General features: G+C 36.8%; 1 protein-coding gene and 1 long non-coding RNA gene across 2 annotated transcripts in view; one reads left to right on the top strand and one right to left on the bottom strand.

Annotated features, from left to right (window-relative positions):
• LOC125357316 overlaps nucleotides 1-15,044 on the top strand; it is a 30,972-nt gene extending 15,928 nt beyond the window's left edge. The window contains exons 4-5 of the long non-coding RNA XR_007212116.1: nucleotides 11,422-11,427; nucleotides 11,936-15,044. This is a non-coding gene — a long non-coding RNA (uncharacterized LOC125357316). The remainder of the gene's footprint in view (nucleotides 1-11,421; nucleotides 11,428-11,935) is intronic.
• Pde7b (phosphodiesterase 7B) overlaps nucleotides 1-15,763 on the bottom strand; it is a 295,006-nt gene extending 279,243 nt beyond the window's left edge. Inside the window, exon 1 of the mRNA XM_048354139.1 lies at nucleotides 15,342-15,763. Within this exon, the coding sequence (XP_048210096.1) occupies nucleotides 15,342-15,362 (21 nt within the window). The 5' untranslated portion in view covers nucleotides 15,363-15,763. The remainder of the gene's footprint in view (nucleotides 1-15,341) is intronic.
• Nucleotides 15,764-19,549: the final 3,786 nt, after the last annotated feature.

Raw genomic sequence — 19,549 nt, 5'->3', positions numbered from 1 at the left:
TACAAATCTGTAAGTAAACACACTGTGTATTAAGTAAGGGGTCAAAAATGAATTAACTGAAGTGTACCGGGACTCTATGGAGAACACAAATAGTATACTATTTAAAAAGACTACGTTAAAGCCCAACAGTACCAGAAAATTGGTACTTTCAAGAGGGGAAGGGGGACCAGGGGAAGAGGGATAGAAAAATGAAGGGGTGAAGGGGGAAAACACGGGCAAAAATTCATTGTATATACCACAGAATTGAGACGATATAAGAGGAGTGGCACAAAAGGGTGTGTATGTGAGGGATAATACAGATCAAGGTGCATTGTGTACATAAATTGTTTTATTAAATGGCAAAAAATTCAATACATAACCTAAAAATTAAGGAAAGTGAGGGAAGGAGTGGACTGGGAGGGGAGGGGAGAATGTTGAAATTGATCAAGGTGCACTATATTTATAAACTGCTTTGGTGAATGGCAACTCCTTTTACAATTACTTAAAGATAATAAAATATTTTAAAATAATAACTTTAAAACAACAAAATATATGTCCTTTGTCAGTGGCTCATACCTGTAATCCTAATAACTCAAAGGGCTGAGCTTTGAAGACCACAGTTTAAAGCTAGCCTAGGCAGGAAAATGAAGGAGATTCTTATCTCCAATTAGCTACAAAAAAGCCAGAAATCGTGCTATGGCTCAAAGTGTTGGAGCACTAGCCTTGTGCATAAAAGTGTAGGGGCAGTGCCCAGCCCTGAGTTCAAGCCCCAGAACTAGTGCCAAAACACCCCAAAACACACACACACACACACACACACACACACACACACACACACACACACACACACACACACACACACACACCAGGGCTGGGAATATGGCCTAGTGGCAAGAGTGCTTGCCTCGTATACATGAAGCCCTGGGTTCGATTCCCCAGCACCACATATATAGAAAATGGCCAGAAGTGGCGCTGTGGCTCAAGTGGCAGAGTGCTAGCCTTGAGCAAAAAGAAGCCAGGGACAGTGCTCAGGCCCTGAGTCCAAGCCCAGGTCTGGCAAAACAAACAAACAAACAAAAAAACACAACTCCAAATCAAAATAGAAGATAGAACTAGCATATGATCATCCTATACTATTACTAGCCATGTATTTAAGGGAATGTAAGTCAACATACAGTCGAGGTAGCTACATACCCATGTTTAGAGCAGCACTATTTACAGTATGGAATAAGTTTATGTATGAAGACTAAAAATAAGTCTCAATTTACAAAAATAAAGTATCTTAAAAAGATAAACAGCACATTTGCAAAGTGGCATTTCTCCTTTAAATACATGTATATCTAATCTATCTGTAAATTACAATCAATTAGCAATTAAATTCTAAAGATTTAACACATTTTCAAATTTATTAGTAATGAACTTCAGGTTTATCTGTGCTCAAATATATCCTACCACCGGAAAAACTCTCATAAAGTACTATTAACCAAGAAAAGACAGCCAACTGTGAGAAGCAATAGGGATATAAAATACCATCAGCCTGGTTTTAGAGATCTTTGAGTGGAAATGGGAGATACAGCTGAGGAGCAATCTATAATGAACAGTTCTTTCACCTACGAGCTGTTTAACTTATTAACAACCTTATAAATGGTGTTTGTAAAATTCCTAGAGACAAATAACAGTTATAAAATAGTTTCTCTGATGAGATTTTAATTATTTCTTTCAGAAACTTTGTGAAATATAATGTCCATTTTAAAACACAGAGGGTGATTTGCTTGGCTACCGTTTTGATGGATACAACTTATTGTGCAAAATTCAATGCAAGATACAAAAGGAAAAAAACAAACCAGAAAATCATGATTTGAGAATTTACTTTTGGTGGATCTTGGAAGATATTTTCCTGAAGACTGTAACTTACTTAATACATCCTTTGAAGAAAATATGCAGCCAGGTGCCAGTGACTCAGGCCTATAATCTTAACTGCTTGAGAGACTGAGGAAGGAAGGCTTATTTTGGAGGCTAGCCAGGCAGAAAAGTTTGTGTCTCCTTCTCAGTACATAGATGGTTGCAGGGGCATCCCCTTGTTTTCCTAAGCCACCATGGAGGCTGAAATTGAGAGTGTAGTGCTCCAGGTCAATCCATAAGACTCGGTCTCAAATGGAAGAAAATTGGGTAGGGTGGTGTACTCCTTATCTCAGCTATGACAGAAGTGAGATGCTATCTCAAAAATACCAACAATGAAAGAGAGCTGGCAGCATGATCTACCTGAATAAAGTCATTAGTATACCAAAGAAAATCCTATATAAAAACTCAGGGATTGTAAAAAGGAATGAAAAACACATGATCATATAAAATCATAATGATGATTACTATCAAAGAATTATTGAAATATAATAACAATTATATATTATATATAATTATACAGAAGTGAATATCCAACAATAGCATATACTTCAGGAAGGGTACAGAGGTAATATTTCAAGCTTCTCTCATTTCCTGCAAAGGGACAAAAACACTAATTTGCAACAAATTTGATTAGGTCATATGTCATCCTATATACTCCATCACCAAAACAGTATAAATGAATTGGAAAATAGGCTTAGCAAAATTGTTCGTGTTTGGAAGAATTCTAGCTACTTGACTTTGGAAGGAAAGTTTTAGGGCAGCCTGGGTAAATTCGACAAGACCCCCCTATCTCAATCAATAAACAGCTTTTAAGCTGTTTAAGCTGTTTTATGTTCAGGACACCCTGAACATAAATAAAAGACCTTATTTGAAAAAGCAAAAGCAGAAAGGGATGAGGACATGATTTAAGTGGAAGAATATCTCCTGGAAAGGAAAAGGCTCTGAGTTTACAAAAAAAAAAAGAATATAAAAATAACAAGGGAAAGAGGCAATACAGTAATAAAAAATAATCCAAAAGGAAAGCAGAGTGAGAGTGAGAGAGAAAGAGAGAGAGAGAGAGAGACAGAGAGAGAGAGAGAGGGAGGGAGGGAGGGAAAGAAGGAAAGAGAGAGAAAAGGGAGAGAGAGAAAGAGGGAGAAAGGTGAAAAACAAGCTATGTGATAGTGGCTCATGCTTGTAATACTAGCTTCTCAGGAAGCTGAGGGCTGAGAATCATGGCTCAAAGTCAGCCCAGGTAGAAAGTCTATTAAGAGCCTTAGGCACCATAACAGCCAGAAGTAGAGCTGTTGCTCAAGTGGTAGATTACTCAGCTTGAATATAAGTCTCAGGGACAGTGCCCAGGCCTAGCACATACACACAAAAAATGCAGAGCTGTAAGGAAAAACAGGCTATACATAGTAAATGACCATATTTGAACTCAAATGAACTGTATTAGTAATAGTGTCAAATATAAAGGGACTAAATACTCCGCAAAGAATGCAAACTTATCTCTTGCTTGTAAAGAGACACAGCTGAAACACAAGCGTAGAGACAATTCAAAAGTAACAAAATGGAGATTTTGTACTATAGATTTTAGTGTGGTCAAAGTAGAATTAAAGGCAAAAGAAATCAATGGAATATTTTCTATTCAATGGGAAATTACTACAAATCTAAATTACCATCTAAATCTCAACCTTTTGTATTGTCTTCTTTTTGAGATTAAAAAAAATTTTATTGTCAAACTGATGTACACAGAGTTTACAGTTTCATATATTAGGCATCAGATACATTTCTTGTACAGTTTGTTACCTCCTCCCTCATTCCCCCCTCCCCCCTCCCCCTTTCCCTTTCCCCTCATGAGTTGTTCAGTTCATTTACACCTAACAGTTTTGCAAGTATTGCTTTTGTAGTAGTTTGTCTTTTTCACCCTGTGTCTCTCGATTTTGGTATTCCCTTTCAGTTTCCTAGTTCTTATACACGGTTTCCAATGTACTCAGATAAGATACAGAGATAGTGCAGGTACACCACAGGAAGGGGCTACAAGAAGATCATCAATAATAGAAGCTACGGTTACACATTGAAAGTAGTTACAACAGTGATATAACAATCATTTCCGTAACATGAAGTTCATTTCACTTAGCATCATCTTATGTGATCATAAGGGTATAGCTATTGGGCTCCTGTGATCCTCTGCTGTGACTTGCCTAAACCTGTGCTAATTATTTCCTAGAGATTTTTTTTTATTGTGAACTTCCAAGGAAATTTTAATGCCATATATACTGTATGTATATTGAAAATTTTCGAAGAGCCGTAGATCACTACAATAAATTAATATCCAAGAACCAGTTATTGTCTCCATTCTGAAGGCAGACTTGAACAGCACAGCATAAAAATATTAAAATGAATTTTATAGCATTTGTGATACTCAACCCTAATCTATGAAAATGTCAAATTCACATACATTGCTTGTTACAGTATGTAAATAAATGTTCAGAAAACTAAAAGGAAAAATAGACAAGCCCTCATCATGAAAAAAATTTAAATATATGTGATTTAGTAATAATATTAGTAGAAAAATTAATAACAATAGATTTAAATGACATGATGATGACTCGTGGATCAGTCACAAATATTGACTACATGTTAGGTTATAATTATGCTTCAACAATATTTAAAAATCTAAGTCTTGTGCAGTATCTAAAACCATAATAGTCGCCAAGTGCTGGTGGCTCATACCTGAAATTCTAGCTAATCAGAAGGCTGGGATATGATTATTGGGGTTTGAAAGACAGCCCAGGCAGAAAACTCCCCATAAGACCCTTATCTCCAATTAAATATTTAAAAACTGGAAATGGCACTGTGCCTCAAAGTGGTAGAGCACTAGCCTTGAACAAAAGAACTCAGAGACAGTGCCCAGGCTTCAAGTTCAAGCCTCACGACCAACAAAAAAGTTAAATAAATGAAGCTACAGTAGTTACAGTAATAGATAATGACAGGTAACTAGTGAATTCTAATAAATTTGCAAATTACTATATAAACATAGTCTATGGATCCTAAAACAAATTAAAACTGAATTTATTTTTGGCTGATAAAGATACACTAACTTCTAAAATGTAGGAGGTTCAATTAAAACTATGTTAGGGTGAAATTTTTGCTTTAAGTATATATATATATATATGTATATATATTGATTCAAAAAGAGGAAAGAAAACTATTCAAAAAAAACTTGAAGCCTTGAGAAATTTGCCAAAACTGACAATAAAAGTAGAAAATCTAAATAGTACATAAAATTAACTGGATTAAAACTGTAGCTACCCACAGAATATGAGAAGATTTTTATAGAGACTTATATCTAAAATACATTTAGAGCTAAAACAATTAAACCTACCAAAAATAAACTCTCAAAGAAAGAAAGAAAAACTTAATTAATAAATGGACTAAAGACTTAAAGAGAGATTTCTCAGAAGAAATCGACACATGAAGAAATGTTCAACATCTCTGGCTATAAAAGAAATGCAAATCAAAACAACATTGAGATTCTACCTCACCCCAGTTAGAATGAGCATTATCAAGAAAATTAACAACAGATGCTGGTGGGGATGTGGCCAAAAGGAAAGGTTACTATGCTCTTGGTGGGAGTGTAAACTTGTTCAACCACTCTGGAAAGCAGTATGAAGGTTCCTTAAAAGATGAGTTATGGAGCTACCCTATGAACCAGCAATTCCACTCCTGGGCATTTATCCAATAGACCACAAACAAGGCCACACTAAAGCTACCAGCACAACCATGTTTACTGCACTATTGCTTACCATAGCCAAGATATGGAATCAAGCTAGATGACCCTCAGTGGACAAATGGATCAAGAAAATGTGGTATATATACACAATGGAATTTTATTTTATACTTCCACCAGAAAGAATGATATTGTACCATTCATAAGGAAATGGAAAGACCTGGGTAAAATTATATTAAGTGAAGTAAGCCAGATCCAAAGAAACATAGATTGCATGTTTTCTCTCATTTGTACTAATTACAATGTGCATATAAATCTTCAGGTAAATACAATGGGTGGTAAAAGGCAAAAAAGTATACCTGGACACGATAAACCATACAGAATTCTAGTGAGTCTGAAGGAGGATATTCTTAGCAAAGGATCACAAATGCTCAATATCTATGTGCATATGATTATATAAAATGATGTTTATAGAAATGAACTCCAAGAATGGAAACAAAAGGATTTTTGGAATTTTGCTTCTTGTTTTTAAAAATAATTAATTTTTTTCTCCTTTGCTGCTGTTTTTGATTTCTGTGCTTTCTGTCTTATAGATAAGTTTATCTATTTGGGGGAGGGCAAGAGGGAGTACAGAAATGGCAGGACAAGGGGCTGGGGATATAGCCTAGTGGCAAGAGTGCCTGCCTCGGATACACGAGGCCCTAGGTTCGATTCCCCAGCACCACATATACAGAAAACGGCCAGAAGTGGCGCTGTGGCTCAAGTGGCAGAGTGCTAGCCTTGAGCGGGAAGAAGCCAGGGACAGTGCTCAGGCCCTGAGTCCAAGGCCCAGGACTGGCCAAAAAAAAATAAATAAATAAATAAAAAGAAATGGCAGGACAAAGAGTGAAAAAATACAGCAGCGATACCATGAGACACTGTGTTGAAAATGAACTATCTGACTTGTGGGGGAGTGGGACTGGGAGGGAAAAATCTGGGAGCAAACAAGGGAAGAAAACACTGTTCAAAAAGAAATTATCTGATTTATGTAACTGTAACCCCTCTGTACATACCTTTCCAATAACAATAACAAAATAATTAAGTAAATAAAGTAAAATTGTAACTAAAATTCTCAGCCACAAAATATTCACACTTACATGGATTTATTCACAAGTATTTAAATATTTATAGAGAAGAATGAAATGATACAAGCTCAAATATTTTTAAAAAATACCATTTGAAAACAATAAAGTCACAGCAAGAGCGTAATATCCTGGAGAAATTATCATAAAAGATAGTTTGGGGCGGCCAATTGTTTCCATCAATACAGTGTCAATTCAAACAATTATTAGTAATTCAAAGATAGTATAATAGGTTTTTTAAAATAAAGGAATATAATGCAGGACGACCAAATTAGATTTATTCTAGGGTTACATATTTATTATGTATTTGTTTGTTTTGGTTGGTCATGGGGCTTGAACTCAGGGTTTGGGCACCGTCCCTGAGCTCTTTTGCTGAAGGCTAGCGCCTTACCACTTGAGCCACAGCACCACTTCTTCCAGGGCTACAAGTTTGCTTTGATATTCAAAAATCATCCATCACTATACCAGTGAAATCCATTTCTCACCCTCAGCCACCACTATAATCAAATAAAAAGGGAACAACAGTCATAGGTTAAACATCAGAATGAGTGTTTTAATATGTTAACCACTTAGCACAGCAGGTATAAATGTAAACTTCTAATGGTAGGATGTTGAAAGTTTCCTTTTAAGACTGGACACAATATAATATGATCCACCAATATTCCTCTAGCAATATTGGGAAATCCTAGCTTGTATAATAAAACAAAGTTAGCCGCCTTTAAAAGGAAGATCTGTAACTACCAGTATTCTTGGATGCTATGACTATGCTAAGTAGATAATCAAAAGAATCTACAAAGTTCATTAGTGAATTTATCAAAGTTTCTGCTAAGAAATCGATCCTCCAGAATGTTTTTCTGTGTATCAAAAACAAAATGTCAAAATTGAAGAAATAATATTTATAGATATATATCTAGCAAGGAATGTCAAAAATGGTCAACAAACCAGTTCCAAGGTATTATTGAGAGAAATGAACAGACCTAAATGAATAGTGAAGTACAATAAGTTCATGAATCATAAGTCAGGAAAGACATTCATCTTCTCAACTTATTCTACATCCAAATAGTGTTTTGCTTTTTTAAGGAGGAATCTTAATTAAGAAATTTATGTGGAAATGTAGAAAACCCAGAATGAACAGAGTAATGCTGAAGAACATAGCCGGAGATTTTACCAAAGGAAGAAAATATTTGCACTACATATAATAATCAAAGGTATCAAAGACATTTGCACAGCTAATACAAATGTGTAAAAACGCCCAAACTCATTACTCAATCAGGTAGTTACAAATTAAAATCAGGAAAAGCTTCTCTAGATAATTCCTGAAATAGTAAGGCATTAGATTAGTGGGCAAAGGCACCCCTGGAAATACAGTATAATTGAGATTGTAAGTTATTTTAATTACTTGCAAATATTTTGATTTTCTGCTAAAGCTGAACATAAACCTTCCCTGTGGCCCAGCAAATTTATTCCTAGGACCACACTCAATGAAGTCCCTGGATATGTGCACTAAGAGACAGGGTACCCAAGCCAACATTCCTCATCATATTAAAAACCACACAATTCTGATGTTCTCTCAGTAGAATGGACAAATAAATGTTGCATATTCACATAATTCTCATACAACAATGAAAATCAACATATTCAGGGTGGGGTATGTGGTGTAGGCCTGTAATCCTAGTGTTTTTGAAGGTGGAGGTAAAAAGGAATATTGTTTTAGTCCACTCTAGGCAAAAGCATGAGACCCTATCAAACACAAGTTAAACCAAAAAGACTGGGCATGTAGCTCAAGTAGTATAATAAGGCTCAAAGTTTGATCCTCAGATTGCACACACACACACACACACACACACACACACACACACACACGAAAGAAAAGAAACCAAATACAATTATATGCAATAACCTATGGAGTCACAACATGTATAAAGATGATATTGTGGGACTTCTGGTGTGATGAAAATACAAAAATGTCTATTTCTTAAGTTGACTAACAGTTATACAGAAATTCACTTAGAATAAGTAATTTATAATTATATATTTACCTGCTAGATAATTTTCAGTCCTGTGTGCTATAGTTTAATACAAATAATTTTTTAAGAGATCTTCAAATGTCACTTCTTTTATTCTGTTTTCTGTTGCTACCATGAAACACCCATCACTGGATAAATTGTAAAAAAAATATACTCTAGGCCCCCTTTATATTGATTAAGAAATATACAGTGTGGCACATGCAGCTGGCCTGGTGCATCATAACATGGCAGAAGGAGAAAGTGTGAGAGCAAACATTTCTATAACAATCTCCTCTGAAGATAGCCCAACCACACACTAAACAACTCATGGGAGTTCTGTCTCTGAAGATCCATCTCCTGGCCCAGCTATACTGGAAATCACATGCCCTTAACTTGAATTCTGGAAGTGTACATTCAGCAAAACTTGATTTCTCTTTAATGTTTAAAGCATATAAGCTGTACACAAAAATGATATAAAAATGATCAATAGCACACCATTTATTTATTTATTTATTTACTTGCTTATTTATTTATTTATTTTACTGGCATTGAATTTAGGGTCTTACATTTTCTCAGCAAGCCTTCTGCTGCAAGAGGCATACTTCCAATCTTGCTTTTTTTTGGGGGGGGGGGTGGGCACTGTTTTAGTGATGGATTCGGTTGCACTTTTTTTTTTCTTTCTGGTATCTTCTAGATCTCAGCCAGTATAGGCCTCATGACCTCACAAGAATTATCTGCTAAAGGACTTTGTTTGCATATGGGAAAACAGAACAATGAAAGCCCAAATTAAATAAGTTGCTAGAAATAGTATTTAAGCACCTGGAATTTGAACTCAGAGCTTTGGCTCACAAATTCAAGGCACTTTGAAAATCTTGGATCTTAGTGTTTTTTGTTTTTGTTGTTCCTTCTTTGATTTTTCTCCCTCTACATAAAATATAAAAGTCAGTAGTTTTCAAAATACCTATTATTGCTGGTTCATTTACTAAGTATATTTAATTTATTTCATTTTTAAAAGATTTACATAAGAGGAGTCCTGGCTCCAAATACAACAATAAATGTCTAAAGAATTGGGAAATAAAAATGAGTAACTATTTTAAATGATGAATAATTATCTTTTCCAAATGGAACAAAAACCAAGTTGAAATGATATTTTCATTTCACTGTAAAAGCAAGAACACGAATCTTAAGAACAAGAAAATATACTGTATTTCTACTGCCTAGGAAGCACCTCTTCCTTGGGTTCAATGACCTTTCTAGAAGGAAGCATTCCCTGGATCTTTGTACTACTGTAGCCTCTCTTTTCATGAGAATGCTGTCCACACTTTGTGAATGACTGAGCTCTTTCATCTGACTAGACCCAGCTGGCAAATAGCATAATAAGAAAGGGAAATGAAGGTCTTATTTTTTTCCCTCCTGGAAACCCAAGAAATATATAAATCATATTTGAACTAAAGCAGCATTAATTACTTGTATAACTGCACAATTTCCCATATAAATAGTGTTTTCTACTGTTTTATGAATAACTGATTTTATAGTACAATTTTAGTTTCCTTAAACACTATTTTGGGTAAAATACAAGTTTTGCATTAATTTGAAAAATCAAATCAAACCAAACCCATTCTAAAACAGAAAACTTAGCTGAAATATACAAACCAGGAAACTATACATAGACTAAAACGTGCATATTCAGTGTATGGAGATAGATTTCAAAAAGCTGAGCATACAATAGGGTAAAAGCTTGTTGGACATCTATCCATGCTATGAACAACTTTGGGGTTGATGAAATCCTTTATTTTATACTTGAGTAAAGCAGTGCTGATTGGCCGCAAACTTACTCAAGCTGAATGATGGGCAATAAAGTTCAAAAGAGAAAGGTAGTGAAGGAAAGTAGAAGTAAAACAGAATGTCTTTCTTTGTGTGTGTCCTCTAACATTGCTCTTAACTTAAAATATCATTAAATGATTTTTAAAATGTTGGCATTTTTTCCGCCCAAAATGAAACAAATTGATAAGGGGAAATTTATAGTTGATCAGTTCTACAGGAATAGACAAAAAGTAAGCATTTTCTCCCTTCCCATATTCCAGTTCCCCTTGCCATATTTTCATCTGAATTACCAGACATTGTCTATGAATGTGCATGAGTGGATATATGTATGTATACCAATGTTAATGTAGTATTTTTCTGCTTAATAAACACCTGGAAAATCTTTCCAGTTTTTTTTTCATGTAGATCTATCTCATTCTTTTATATTTATTTTTATATTTATATTACTGTATATTTATATTTATATTATTGTATGGATTTAAAATGATGGATTCAGTAGTTCATTTATTGTGGATTTGGATAGTTTTTGCTTTTTGTGTTAAAATAATGTAAAAGAATTATAAGTGGGTCTTAGGCTAAGATTTGCTAGGGTCAAAGAGTATGAAACCATTTACCATTTAGTATCTTTAGATACCAGGTTTTGGCTAATCTAATACAGAGTGGCCTCTCATTTCTACATCTGGACCCTTGGAAACACATTCTTCACACCAGGCCAGATGTGAACCACATCTCTCAGACCAGAAAGAAAATTTGGAGAGTTCAAACTTGTAAATATTCTTGACTATATCTAAGTCATGTTTAATTGTTTACTTTTGAATAGAGTGTGTGTGTGTGTGTGTGTGTGTGTGTGTGTGTGTGTGTGTGTGTGTGTGTGAAGCAGTGGGTATTTTGTTTTATGGATATTTATGTATTTCATTTCTATGCTAGAGTGGCAATGTAAAACATAAAATATGCTAATAACAAAAAATTCTGAATAGAATTCAATGAAAATAGCTCTACATGAATTTACTAAGTACTTGGGAGGAAAAACTTAACAAAATACTACTACTTTTACACAAGGAAAACCCATCAAAACCTCTCTAGCAATCTTTTCTCTCTCTTCCTTCTATATAAGAAATATGTGAATGGTTCAGTATTGATCTTGTCAAGGTAGATCACAGAATTTGGAAAGACAAAGGCAGCCAGCAAGGAAGACAAGGAAATTGAGAGCACCAGAGTTTAAGAAATCTGCTTGAACTCACACTCTGATATCTGGAAGTTCAGAGCCACAACCTGAAACTTCCTAACAATCTGGCAATTTCCCAGCATGTTCATCCTGTGCTGTGCCAGCGCTCAAGCCCTTCCCTGCTCTGAATCTTCCTAACTTCTATCAAATGCATGCTGGGCTGCAGAGCTGCTGTCAATGTTCTCAAATGACTCCTGCTTCCTGTAATTCCTAGACATCTGAGTTCAAGGGACAATGCACTCAATTCCAAAGCAAAATGTGATTTGCTATCTCAGGCAGGCACAGTGACTGAACAGGCCTATGGCAAAACTTCCAATTTTTAGAGTACCACTACAAATATGAATTTGAAAGAAAAAACAATGTCCCCAAATGATCACATCAAAGATCATCATGATATAAACAAATACCAATGTGGAAATAAAACTTCCTTTCTTATATTTGAACTTGCAGCACACTACCTCTTCTATGTAGGTTTTTCTCATCACCACCTCCTTCATACAGTTTACTTGTTCCCCATTTGTCTGCACAGGTCTAGTCATTTGTATTCATGTTCAAGTAGAATGAGTTTCCTGCAGGTTGGGAACATTGTTTATCTATCTTCATTTTCAGTTCAACTCAAACAACAAAACTCATGACATGTGGAAAAAATTGGAACCATGTTCTTGGAATAAAAGTTTGGTCATTCTCACATTTACATATAAAGTCCTGGATGAGTTTAAGAATACTCCATAAAGTCTGAACTACATGATGTTAGAAACAACCCAATAATAAACAATTCCTTCTTCAGATGAGGAAACTGAGGTCAAGATTAAGTGGGTGGCTTAGAGACACTTGGTAAATTGGTGTCGGAATGAAACTATCCATCCTTGTCTTCACTCTGTCCACTGGCCTTATAGTTCACTCCATGCAATCACTAAGTCCCAAATAAACCATTTAGAGATCTCAATACTTCCTGGCAATGTTAAAAGCAGAAATGTGTTGATTTGACACTAAAACTTCAACACGCTTTTCCTTCTATTTGAAAGCACTCACTCAGGTGGTCTGGGTTCCTATGGCATTGCCCCTTCCTTTTACTTTTTTTGATATTAGTTAAATCTGCTTGGAGGGACTCCTTTCTTCATCTGTACAATCTTTGGGATGCATGAGCTGAATTACGAAGGGGATGAATTCTTTGGGAAATAACTTATATACATAGAAGTTTCCCTCCTGTGACCTACCTCAGTCAGCAAAGGGAGTTGAAGCTCATGGAATACTTTTGGCTCCCACACTGATGTTCCTGCCTGCTATGATCTTCAGATTTGGCAGTTGTCGTTACTATAGAGAAGCCCTTTTCGTCATGCTTGAGATTAGTTTACCACTTAATAAATTCCTTCCAACACCATGTTCTGTGAGTTAACAAGCAACTTCCCCTGTGATTTCAGTCTGGCTCACAACAAATTACACTTTGGAAAAAGATTTACTAGTCCAGAGCATTTTCCAGGTAGCACATTCCAACCTTGAAGAAACTTGGTCATTTTTACTTTCAGACTTGTGGTGTCCTTTTGGCTGAAAATAACACATCAAGGTGTGGCATGCCCTGTTCTCTGGCATCAAAAGTTCTTTTCTAGATAATATTTTAGACCAGACTATCCTTTTTTCAAAGCAGTTTTTATAAAGCCCTGTTTGGGAAATTATTTATATAATTTACAATATCTGCTGGGCAAATCCTCAGCACTCGTTTTCACTAGGTTTTTATGGAGCACCAACAATAGATAGTTTTGTGCCGACCATGGTGTAAGGCATTAAAAGGTGCTCTCATATAATTGTTTTGTCCCTGACATACCTTGGATTTTCCCACCCTTTTCTTAAGTAACTTGATTCAAAGAGGAGTTTCTGTGTGCTAATTTAATGAAATATAGTCACCAGTGATTTTGTCCAAAATTGTTCCACTAAATGAGTGCCTGCTGATAGCAGACAGCTTGAGTGGCCCGTGAAACTTCTCATAAAGAAGATAGGCATTTGGAAGTTGCATCTAGTTGACTTCGGACCTCTCCTCACAACACAAAGGAACTTCATTTTATTACAGCAAATGTCCATCAAGTTGTAGCCAATGACACCAGTCTTTGTTTCACCAGCCAGCAATAAAAGATAAAGCAGAGGAAATGGAGGCGCTGTAGCAAGGCGTTTGCAACACACCAAGCCCGTGTTTTCCCACTAGGCACTGCAGAACAGCGGCTGTCCATGCACAGCACACCCTCTGCATTTCAGAGCTAATATTTTGGCAGTTCTCAACTTGGTACATTACAGTCTTACGCAGTTAATTTTGTTAACCCTTTGAAGTGTTCTATGTGTTTGATAACCTGGCTTCGTAGCCCTGCTAACATGACCCAGATTGACAGATGGCTGATTCTCAGTATTGAGAATAGAAACTTCAAGGAAATAAAGTAAGACATTTGAGAGGAAGGTAATGATTTCAAACAACCCTGTCTTACTTACTGTCGCATGACTTTGACTAGGAAAAGAAGAAAGCTGTTACAAAATATCTGTCACTTGAATTGCCTTCACAATAATTGTTTCTGTGAATAAGAATTTTTCATAGTAGAGACCCCTTGGGCCTATTACAACGTCCCACTGAAAACAGCATTAGCTCTGTGTTCCGTCTCTCTCCTGCAGCATTTAGTGTGTTTCCTGGATACAAATGCACACGCCTGCCTTCTGGTGCAAAGAGCTTTCCTCTACCATTGCAATAGTCACCCTGGACAGACTAAATGAAGAACAGAATTTTTAGATGATTAATTAGTCCCCAGGCTCAATCACTTAAGGCCCTAATTAAATATCTGGCTCTGCTTTCAACTGATGTAAGAAAAGATAATTAGCAAAATTTGCAGTGGTAATAAAGTTTTATTTTCCTTAGTGATAATAAGATCTAAATCATTGGCTGTGTAACTTAGTGCCTACATCTAGCCTGTTGACTTTGAAATTCAAAACATTTTTAAACTAGAAGACAACAAGGCAAGAAGTCATTCCGCCCCCATCCAGATTCTATGATTCAGATACCTTCTATCAATCTGTGTCTAGCTGCTTCCTCTTTCCCACTAATTTCTTAAATTAGTTATCGGCTATTCACCAAGACGATAAACTCGAGACAAACCTAACTTTCTTTTTTCCCTGTTCCACAAACCTCACTAAACCCTTTACCAACATTTCCCTACCTTGTTCCACCAAAAATAAAAAAAGAACCCAACTGAAAGATTTACATTGGAAAAGAAATATTGCATTCATTAAAAAGAAATGTTTTAAAAGCCCCTTTCAGTGGGGTCTCGAAGTACAGAGAAATTGCCCGAGTCTCTCATTGCACTGATTGGAATGCAGTCCTATTGGCCTCAAACAGTTAATTCAGTGTAAGGAATAATGTTTAGTCAGTTTGTCTAAAAAAAAAGGAAGGAAATTCAAAAGCTGGTTGCTGTAGGAACAATGACAGACAAATATATATATATATATGTTCATTATAAATAAATAAAAATCCTGCCATCTCTCTGTGAGTCTGTTCTCTCCAGAGAAACAAGCTTGCCGTTTAAATTTGTTGTACATACCTCAACCATTAAACAAGACATTTAACCATAGTGGCTGTTCTGTGACCTTTGAATGCCGTGGAATCTCTGAGCGGTGCTGCTCGTTCATGAAGACTTGTGCTGCAGGATCCAGCAACTTCATCCAGGATTAGAAATATAATTATGCAAAAAAAAATAAAAAAAGAAAAAAGAAAACAAAAGAAAAGAAGGAGGAAGAAAACTAAGCAGAAAGAAAGACACACAAAAGGCACAGAGAGACTAAGAAGGAAGGTTAGAAAGACTCTCTGGGCAAAGACACTTTGCTCCCAGACAAGTGCTGGGACGGAGCCCAAGCCTGCTGCAGTGCCCAGACCGACCGACTGGCTGGGTGAGCAGGCAGCCCGCCTGCGAGGCTGGGAGGTGCTGTCGGTTGCCACAGGCAAGGAAAAGCAGAGACCAATCGGCTTCAGTGCTGGCAGCTCGCTGGAGTGGAGCCTTTTCTGTTTATGTTTCCTCATTTCAAGAGTGACGTCAAAGGGTTTAGTTTTTCCTCTGCATGTGCTATTAATTTTAAAGTACTGTACTATGGGAAGAATGTGTGTGTCTGTGATTAGCCAGGGTGTTTCACTCTCAAGAGAACCTGACAAACACTTTATATATTCAGAAATGCTTTTTAAAATTTTAAAATAATGTGTGGGATAGGTGTAGCCATAAATAAGTAAATACATACATAAATACATAAAATCGCCCTGAGCTAAATAATAGCTGGAAGAAGCCTTTTTTTTTCTCCCTGTGTACATTTGCAGATGCCCACTTCCTAGCTGTTGCTTAGTTGTGAACTAATTTGGTTTTACCTTTACCTAAAAAATGAGTTATTAATGATTCTCCAAAGCCATGGATACAGAATTGTACATAATGAGTAGATGAACCATAGCACGTATAATGAAAGACAGAAGTTGTGTGTCAGTTGCTGCATCTGGCCCCCTGCTCCTTTCTCCTTTTTGCAGCTTCTTGGGTAAAGCCTAAGGATTAATCACCCTGGGAGATCTCCCCTGCCATTCCCACAGGAGTTGTTCACCAAGAGGGCCAGGCCATGCAGGTGTGTCTGGGGTACAGCGCATGCTCTCATGGAGTGTGTGAAGGTGCAGTTATTTAGAGATCTTCCTCCACCAGGAGCTCCAGCTTATCCCTGTACTTTCCTTCCCACTCTGGAAAATTTCTGTGGCTCCCATCTGCTGTGTTTACCTCCCCCAGATACTCTGTCTTTCCTCTACCCCACCCTGAATTCTACCAACAGACGCTTTTAAAAAAAAATTCAAGAACTTTCCTCTTCTATCTATGGATTGCTTTGATAACTTTTCCTGACAGCTCCACACCAATACCAGAATGACAAGGGGACACGTGACCCCCATGCTGGCTAATCAGAAGTCTGCATTGCTATAGGCACAGAAATGGTCGAGGGGCAGGTACAACACTCAACATCCAGTCCTTATTCAGATAGTAACATTGATTCTTTGGGAAAGAAGGTACTTGTACCTAAAATCCTAGGCACTAAGGTTAAGTAACCTTGTTAAGGGTTCATCTCTGGTGCTGAAGACATAGAAGTGAATTTAGTAATTTCTTCCCTAGGTTTTTACATTTTGAGAAGTAGAGAGACAGGAGACTAAAAAAGACAAACAACTAAGTAAATGTAAAATATCAAGTGATAATAAGGGCATTGAAATGAAGTTAGGGATCGTGTGAGTGTGTGTGTGTGTGTGTTTGCTATTTTAGGTGCAATGATCTGGGAAGCACTCTGATTAGGCAACTGTGAGCTGCAGCTTACATGAAAACCAGAAGCAAGTAACACGTGTCTGTTCATTCCAGATGGAAGAAGCAGCATCAGGATTGAAGGCATGTGAAGAGATTTGGCCAAGGGGATTGGGTGGCTGGCTGGGAAAGAATGACCAAAAGGAAGAAATGGGTTCTGGAAGGTGTGTCTGAGATAAGATTGGGAAATGTATTTTAGCTATATAAATGTATTATAGCCACAGAAAAGATTTAGGCCATATTCTAAGATGGAAACTCTCACACAGTGTTTTGAGCTCAGGAAGAAACACTCATGTTCTCACATAAATTCTGGATCACTTCTCATTCATCTGTGTAGAATATAGACTTCTAGAGAGCATGGGCAGAAGCAGAGACCGTAACAAGGCCATTGCAATAAAAGTGAGCAACTGCCATTGCCTAGCCTTCAGTGAGAGCAGTGAAGAAAGTGAGAGGGTCAGAGTCTGGAAGGCTGAGTGCGTGCTTGTGGATAGAATTATCAAGGTTTGAAGATATGAGATGTGAATGACAGGAGTCAAGAATAATTCCCAGGTTCCTGGTTTGAGCAAATCAGGACAGTGTTGCCATTTACTGGTTTGGGAAAGACTCGATGAGGAGCCTGACTTTGAGATGAAAGTGATTCTAGAGCTTCATTCAACACCAGTGGACATTTATTGTGTAGTCTGGACTAGGTACAGTATTAGACACTGGAAATAAAGTAATGAAGCATGCACATACACACACATATTCGTATAATTCTTTGCCCTTAGGAAACTGAGATTCTCTTGATGATCGTAAGAGTGCATTAATCAATTAAAAAAAACTAGGTAGGATATTGGATGGTAACATGGTGTTGAAAACAATAAACCCAAGAAAGTCTCTGGTCAGGTAATCTTACAATCTTCAGAATATCCGTGGAGGGAGGAAGTGGGAGTCTCACTGCAAAGGTGATATATGAAGACAAATTAGACCATTACAAGCAGAGAGAATCAAGTGCAAAGGCTTTGAGTAGTGAGTTGGTTGGTAAGTAGTCAGAGATGTCAATGGGTCCACAAGGGGTAGATCATGAAAAGCTAAGTCACTATAAGTACTCTGTGTGTGTGTGTGTGTGTGTGTGTGTGTGTGTATGTGTGTGTGTGTGTTTAATGAAATAAGGCTTTAATCTAAGGAGTAAGATGATCTGATTTAATTTAATTTTTTCTTTCAAGAAGCTGTATGAAGGCCAAGGTTGATGAGAGGAACTAGTAAATGGACTGTTGGGATAAAACAACCAGATCAAGTTATTGTTATCCAGGATATTGTCAGCAAGATTCAATACTTTGGTGTTAAAGGCAATAAGATTTGTTAAATGCATTGAATGCTAAGAATAAGAGATATATATTACTTAAAAGAGGCAATGACCCTCTCAAAACTAGAAGTGTTATCAAGTAGAAGAACAGAGCTGATATTAGCCAAGGAACAGTACAAAGAGAGGAGTATGTTAACTTTTCCTATACAATACATAGAGATGTTGAACAGGATTTTGTCTACAGTCCAAGGGATAGTTTTAAGATATGCATGTGCACTTAGAAGTCATTATGTATACATGCACTGGGAGAGATTATCAAAAGAATAAGTGCAGACAGAAAAGCTGCAGGCAGCTCATAGTCATCAGGAATATGAAGAAGAACCAGGGGAGAAGGCGCCTCCAACAGGGCCCAGAAAAGCAGAGAATGGTCACTTGGAAGACAAATAGAAGGTTTATGTAATTGCCTATGTAAAATAAACACAAAATGAAGGCTAAGAATCAACCACTGAGTTTCTAATGTATAATTTAAGCTTTGATAAAAGCAGATACAGTGCAGTAGAATCAGTAGAAAAGGTAAAAGATGGAGAATGAGAGACTTGGGAATCGAGTGTATAGATGACTCTTTCAAGGTGATACATCCCCAACCCCTCCAAAAAGAAAGTAATCAGAAGTGATATCTTTTATCATTGGTAAAATAGTCTCATTTTTATATTAGCTGAAAAGAACCATTTGTAATTGTGGAGGTACAATAGATAAAGGGAAATTTCTAGAGCAGAAATGGGATGTGTGATAGGCTGAAAAGCCCTCCCCTCCCCAAATCTCTGGGACCTGGAAATATACAACCTAATGTAAGAAAAGAGACTTTGCAGATATAATTGAGGTTATAGATATAATTGGAGTTATAGATCAGAAAGTAGGAAGATTTCTCCTGGGTTGCTTATATATGCCCAATCTAATCTCCTGAGCTTTTAAAAGGAGAAGACATTTCTTCTTCTAGATGGAAGGAGAAGAGAGATCTAAGAAAAGGAGAAGTCAAAATGATTCCAAGTTTGAGAAGGATTCAACACACTGTGATGTGGAGTCGTGTGCAAGACCAGAGAGAAGTCTTGGTAGTTCTGGGTGGTTTTCTAGCTGACACTGGGCCAAGAAATGAGTG

The sequence above is a fragment of the Perognathus longimembris genome, chromosome 9, assembly GCF_023159225.1.
Source record: "Perognathus longimembris pacificus isolate PPM17 chromosome 9, ASM2315922v1, whole genome shotgun sequence".
Classification (NCBI taxonomy): domain Eukaryota; kingdom Metazoa; phylum Chordata; class Mammalia; order Rodentia; family Heteromyidae; genus Perognathus; species Perognathus longimembris.
Note: the sequence above shows the minus strand (reverse complement) of the source record. Positions and strands in the feature narration are given on the sequence as shown.